General features: G+C 38.0%; 1 protein-coding gene across 2 annotated transcripts; it reads left to right on the top strand.

Annotated features, from left to right (window-relative positions):
• Positions 1-1,930: 1,930 nt before the first annotated feature.
• Positions 1,931-6,356, top strand: LOC140744893 (uncharacterized). 2 transcript variants are annotated; one of them, XM_073076604.1, is made up of 5 exons: positions 1,931-2,120; positions 3,264-3,404; positions 4,363-4,572; positions 5,402-5,577; positions 6,005-6,143. In XM_073076604.1, the coding sequence occupies exons 1-4, from the start codon at positions 2,037-2,039 to the stop codon at positions 5,543-5,545; spliced, it is 579 nt and encodes a 192-aa protein (XP_072932705.1). In that variant the 5' UTR covers positions 1,931-2,036; the 3' UTR covers positions 5,546-5,577; positions 6,005-6,143. The 2 variants fall into 2 exon arrangements, with proteins under 2 accessions (XP_072932705.1, XP_072932695.1); XM_073076594.1 differs by lacking the exon at positions 5,402-5,577 and having other exon boundaries at positions 6,005-6,356.
• Positions 6,357-6,763: the final 407 nt, after the last annotated feature.

Raw genomic sequence — 6,763 nt, 5'->3', positions numbered from 1 at the left:
GCTGTTAAAAAAATTAGACTTCTAACAGATGTAGAAACAGCTAGAATAGTTTATTTTAGTTACTTTCATAGCATTATGACTTATGGTATATTGCTATGGGGGTGCTCGTCACACCTAAATGATATATTTATATTGCAAAAGAGAGCTATACGAGCTATCTACAGCCTGCCTCCAAGAGCTTCACTAAAAGAACTATTTAAAGAAATAAATATTCTAACTGTTATATCCCAATACATATATGAAAACCTAATTTATGTAAGGAAAAATATTGATAAATTTGTAAAACGGTGTGACACGCATAATGTAAATACAAGGAACAAACTTAACCTTTCTACACATGTTACTCGTCTCCACAAAATAAGTAATTCTTTTGTGGGTCAATGTATACGTTTTTATAATAAACTGCCCATCAAAATCAGAAATTTGTCAATTAATAAATTTAAAGTTATTATCAAAAGCACACTTAGTCGTAAAGCTTATTATAAAATTTCTGATTATATTAATGATAAAACAGCTTGGGACTGATCAATAACATAATTATTAGTTAATTAAGAAAATGTCAAAGTGTAGCGTATCTTGCTGAACAAACTTCTTTTTTTTAGATAAATGTAAAGCAAGATACTGGAGCTAATGCTTTATTAATTATATGTAAAAATAATGGCATTTAAAAAAAAATTAAAAAGAGAATAATTATTTTTAAAATTAAAAAAGACAAACCCACTGAGTTTCTTACCGGATCTTCTCAGTAGAGGTCGCGTTCCGATCCGGTAGTAGTTTAAGAAAATATTGTAACTGACAATTTGTAAGTGCCGCCGTTGGCCTATACAAAATAAACATATTTCATTTCATTTCATTTCATTTCATACAGGTTTTTAATGACATATTGGGTCAAATCAGTGGGAACGTGTACCGGAAAATTTAACGTAAAACACTATAAAAGTTGTACTTAGGTAAGATTTATGACTTATTCAACGAGTTATTAAGGTAATTACCTAGTAACAACCTAGTACAAATAAAATTGCGAAACAGACTGCAGTCACCGATTAAGACCCAAGTATCTACCTAAATTAGATGTTACATCCCTAATTATGACTTCTTAGCTTCATAGGTAGTACTAAAACGCTAGAATAAATAGAATAAGTAGTTGGTAATTATCTGTAATTACCGGTAATTGTAGATAATTACCGATTGCTTACATTTACCGTAACATATACATATAATCAAAGATCTCGGAAACGGCTCCAACGATATTCTTGAAATTATGGTTTCGGGGGCGATAATTCAATCTAGCTAGGTTTTATTTTCAGAAAATGTCGTTTTAACCGGGTTTTCATTGAATAAAAACCTTCTACAATATCATTACAATACGAAGCTAAATTTCGCCACCATTTACGAAGTTAAAATAGCTCGGTCGGGAAATCCGGCGCCTTGAAACGCTGGAAACCCGGGTTCAAATCTCAGTCCGATTGTTTCTTTTATTTTTTCTCTTTTGTGAGTTCCTTCTTTTTGTAAGACACCGAGCAAAGGTCGGTCATATAGGAGTACCGGTCATCTAGAAGTATCTAATTAAACGTTCGTTGTTAAATACTGATTGTCAATGTCTGATACAATTAAACACAGAATTTAAATTATCTTTATAGCCTCCTTGATCTGATCCTCTGATCGAGTGCACCCACGACTAAAGGGCTGGCGCTTACGTCGGGCAAAGAATTAGCTTAGCTATATAACGAGGTAATGTCGCCAGCGTTTTGGGGACTCTACCAAGGGACAGCGATTGGATGAAGCTTATTATATTTAATTTATTTTTCATAACTATTTTAAAGCCTGTTTTATTAATAATTTTTGTATTTCTATAAGGTTAATATTGTAAATAATTTACTATGTAATTGACAATTAATAAAAGCCTCCTTGAGTGTCACCAAAAAAATAAAACCAAGCCAAAACTTCATAATGACAGCATCACTGTATTAGTGTTTAGTTTTCGCAAATGTTTATTTTATAAAATTTACTTTATACCATGTTTGGTAAGAGCGGCGATGGATGTGACCGTGGCTGCTGGTTTGGGAGTGGTGCTTCTGCTGTTATTGCTGTTTGTTAGGTGGAGGTGGAGGAATCCTAAGGTATTGACTGTTTCCTATGTGATCGTAGTCAGGCACTTGAGTCAAACATTATGGTATCGTTATTGAAGGACCTCGAATCCTTTACCTTTTGTCTTTATGGTCGTCAAACTCTTGAGTGAAAACATTATGGTAATTCTCTCCCTAAATCTATCCGTCTATCCAGTTCCTTGCATATCTTTAAGAACCAAGTCAAGGTTCATTACTTGCAGCTTTGACTTGGTTTCCTTCTTCTTTTTATCCCTTCTTCCTCATAACCTATATTTTCTTCTTACGTTTTCCTTTTTACCTCTATAACACCATTCATATGTATTTATGTATATAATTTCTTTTGTGTATGTGTACACCCTACCTTTCACGATCTCATATATCTTTAACTCCATCCCAAAGGTTGTCTGGAAGAAATCGTTGTTGTTGTTGTTGTTGTCGTTGTTGTTGTTGTTGTTGGTGTTGTTGTTGTTGTTGTTGTTGTTGTTGTTATGGTATAGTTATTGAAGAACGTTTAATGCTTTAGTTAGTTTAGGTATCTGCACTTGGGTACTTGCCTATACTATGCTACTTAGAGATGTTAATGTAGTCGTAAAGTCAATACTGTCCCACTGTTGGGTACGGGGCTCTTCTTCGAGTGAAAGGAGTTTTGGAGTTTAAGCCATACCTCGTGCGGATTGGTAAACTTCATACAGCCTTAAGAATATTTTTGCTTAAGGGTAAGGTTTTCTTACGTCTTAATCTATCACCAAATTTAAATCTTCTAAGACCTTTCATTTCTATGCCTTTAATTTAATATTTGTAAATGAAATTTCTTTTTTCAATTATTTACCTAAAGAAAGTGGTTCGAAGGTGGTAGAACCCTTTGTGGTTCCACCACCACACCTATTTCTACCTAATAACAGCAGTGTTAGGCGCTACTGTGTTTCGTTTTGAAGGGTGTGGTAAGGGAGACAGACTTTTCCGAGGCGTTCCAGCTTAGTCCTCAGGAGTAGCGGCGCATCTGTGGCCGACCTGAGGTAGGAATATCTAATCCTATCTAGGGTTGATTACAGATGTCCATGGCCGGAAGTAGTCACTTATCACCAAGTGGACTGCATGCTCGTCTGCTACTCCTATATTATAAAAAAAATTAGAAAACCTTTGTGCATCTTTCAGTCTCCCTTTCCTTCATGCGCGCCAGCTCAACTGGTGCACCGCCTGTGCCCACACCACAACGTGGTGCAGCAGTTCGCTGTGGAGGAGAAAGACAGCCTCGATGAACATCTGGATGTACTCACAAGGAAACTTGCTGAGAAGGTTTGTGTCCATTCCATCAAACAAGTTTAAATGGCTCATGGGTCTGACTGAGACTCCTAATTGTTCAGAGTGAAATACAGTCGACGATATCCTTCATGTGCTGGTGGAATGTGTTCGCAACGAGGCACTCAGGCAGGAGCTGGGATTTTTTCACCGAGAGTATAACATTGGCGGGTGTAATAGCATTCTGTCTTCCCCAGAGTCTGAGGAAGACAGAATGCTTATCAAATTATATTTGGGAGCGATGGCATTGTAGATGTACTATGTGACGGGCTTTATGGGGGTGACATAGTCACTAGGTGACAAAACCCCGTTTTTTAATAAAGATTAAAAAAAAAGATTTGTGTCGAGGAGAGAAATATTTAAGCATATGTCAGGGCGTTTGGAGTTATGCGTATCTTGTGGACATGAGAAATGAGTCGTCTCATAGCTTCGATTTAATTAAAAACGACTATCAATCAACGGAAGGGCTCTTTGCTGCCCAAAAGTATCCGACTCCAAGTAGGATGGGGAGAAGAGAGGAGATAGGAACACTAACAGAGGTTAATCGGAATCGCATTACTGAAATATGGGTGCCAATTTTTAGGTTTAGGTCTAAATTATAATAGTTCAATGTCCTCTACGAAAAATAGTGACTGACGCACTTACAACCATTGTGTAACTCCCGATTACGTCCGATATTACTTAATTTTCTAGATATCTTATGAATGTTATGATCTACACAAGCTATCAGACTATTCGTGGTTCTAATCCTTTCAGCTACCTTTTAAAACCTTCATCATTTTCTGAATAGTGTATCAGGTAAACGATATTTTTTTCGCATTTGAACTACGAATTTTATATAGGATAATTATGTTCAACCTGTCATTAAAATAAGTGGATGTTCTTAACAATATCAACTTATGCGATTCATTCTAACTTCAACACTAAGCAGACTAATCCCTTTGACTTAACACAGGAAGGGCGTCTCCGCGTATCCAAGCTCAAGGTACGTGAAACCCAGCATGAGATTGAGAACCTGCACGCAATAGACCACGACGTGAGGGCTCGCTACCGGGACCTGATGGAGTCGCTGCGGAGCGACCTGCTGTCCAACGAGAAGGAGTGCAAGCGCATCCAGGAGCAGATCGAGTGGGTCTCCCGCAGGCGAGCCGAGATAAGGGACGAGGTAATGCTTCTTTGTAAGTTTCTTTGTTGTGTGTTAAGGAGGCTGTAGGTTCGAAGGTGGTAGAACACTTTGTGGTTCGACTCCGCCGGCACCACCGCCACACCTATTTCTACTTACACTACAGCATTGTAGAGCGCTGCTGAGTTCTGGTTTGAAGGGTGTGGTAAGGGAGATATACTTATCCAAGGCGTTCCAGCTTAGTCCTCAGGGGTAGCGGGGCATCTGTGGCCGACCTCACGTGTGAATATCTATCGGGGTTGGTTACAGATGCCCGTGGACGGCAGTAGCCACTTACCATCAGGTGGAGTACGTGCTCGTCTGCTACTCCTATATTATAAAAGCATGAGGGAAAGGTTTTAAAAAAAGTTGTTGACGTTGACTAATCCTGTGCTGACAAACCTTTATTGGGGCGCGGAAATAAATGGAGCTGCTTTACCGTTTTTTTGCTCATTGGCGGGTCTAGAATTTTCGTCCGGGACAGCCTTGTCTCAGATGAGGCATTAGCAAACAAAAAATGTCACTCTCAATAGGAATTTACCATGAAAAAAGCTCTGACGCCTTTGCAAGAATACGGTAACCTCCAGTAAATACTAAATCAGGATCAAATAATTTACCTACTTACTTCCATACTAAAAATAATTATATAACATAATTATGTAGATAAGTTTTGTTGATGAATCATTGCAATTTATAATACTTTGATAAAAAATAATTCATATGGATAAAGTATACAAGATGTTTCAATGACGTTGTTTGAGGATTTGGCATTTCCGTATTTCCTGTACCTACCTACTATAAATTTAATTTTAAAATTTCTCTCCTACTGAAGGAAAATCGAAAGGTCTTGAAGAGTGATTGCAATTGCATATACAACAGACATGACGTTAATACAGGTCCTAGTAGTAGATGCGAAAACAGTTCAGGTTCCAATAATAATATGTGCGTAAGGGAAGACTGTATAAAGAATTCGTAAAAGCTCTGAAAATCATGGGAATCGTTTTTGAGGTATGTTCTAAATTATCATTATTGGTGTTTTAATATTCATTTTTGGCATTCTCTTTTAGTATAAAAATTAATAAATATTTACAAATACTACATGGGTCAGATTATCTATTCAGTCTGGGATTTCTTCGCTAAACGTTGGCAGAGTGCTGATTGATCTATTACCTAATTCATCAACTAATATTAACTAATAAAAGCAATAATATATATTATGTTGTCTTAATTTTCGAATCCAACGGCGTTCCAATATAGTCCTCAGAGGTAGCAACGCATCTGTGACCGATCCCAGGTAGGACTTTAGTTTTATCTGTAGTTGATTATAGATGAAAATATTTTCATGGTATCTGTAGAAGGACGGCAGTAAATGAACTGAACTGAATGAATGCTCAAACTTGCTCAAACAACCAATTATAACATTTCTTCTGATCAGGTGCGTCGAGGCCAGAAGCTCTACGGCGAAGCAGCGATGGAATTAGCAAGCAACTTGACGGAGATGCAACGCGGGAGAGCCACGGAGAAAGTGACAGATAAGCCTCAACGCCAGCACTCCCTCACTTCCGAGATGCGGCTCCGCAAAGAGCCCCAGCTGCCGAGAGCCACGCCCATCAGTTCTGTCGTCATCAAGTCCTCTCCGCAGAGGTCTGATGAGTCCATGAGGATCACGCCACCGTGATTGGAGGAAATTTTGTTTTTGATGTTTTTTACTTTGTTTTTGATTTATTTTTTGATATTTTTATTTTATATACATGATGAGAGTGGAATAAAGGGTACCTAAAATCTGACATGAATAGTTTTGATACCTCTTCAAATAATTATTTTTATTAAGTAGGTAACTAATGTTGTAGCTTTGTAAGTATGCACGGATTACTTCTCACGGGATAGAGTGTGACTATGCTCGCCCATTGACCTTTGTAATCAAACCCAGGTAAGATAAGAACTCTACCTGGGGTCGGCCGCAGATATGTACGTTGCAATTCCTGGGAATTAAGAATATCTCCGATTAGTGGGTCTCCCTTAACATACCCTTCAACCTTCACCCAGCGACAGTAGCGCTGAACACTGCTATTGGCAGAAATACGCGTGGCGTTGGTGCCGCCGGAGTCTAACCACAGCGGGTTACACCATCAAAATGTTAGTGTGTGAATCAAATAACGCTCACCTCTATCCATGTAACACATAATCTTAATCT

The sequence above is a fragment of the Epargyreus clarus genome, unplaced genomic scaffold, assembly GCF_041222505.1.
Source record: "Epargyreus clarus isolate Ecla_fem2 unplaced genomic scaffold, WU_Ecla_fem_2.2 ptg000002l, whole genome shotgun sequence".
Taxonomy (NCBI): Eukaryota; Metazoa; Arthropoda; class Insecta; order Lepidoptera; family Hesperiidae; genus Epargyreus; species Epargyreus clarus.
This window is presented reverse-complemented; position numbering and strand designations above follow the sequence as displayed.

Excerpts from the sequence above, each read along its gene's own strand:
- LOC140744893 (XM_073076594.1), top strand. The coding sequence starts at position 2,037 with ATGGATGTGACCGTGGCTGCTGGTTTGGGAGTGGTGCTTCTGCTGTTA. Across the intron at positions 2,121-3,263 it reads GGAGGTGGAGGAATCCTAAG|TCTCCCTTTCCTTCATGCGC; the intron begins GTATTGACTGTT and ends TGCATCTTTCAG. Across the intron at positions 4,573-6,004 it reads GAGCCGAGATAAGGGACGAG|GTGCGTCGAGGCCAGAAGCT; the intron begins GTAATGCTTCTT and ends TCTTCTGATCAG.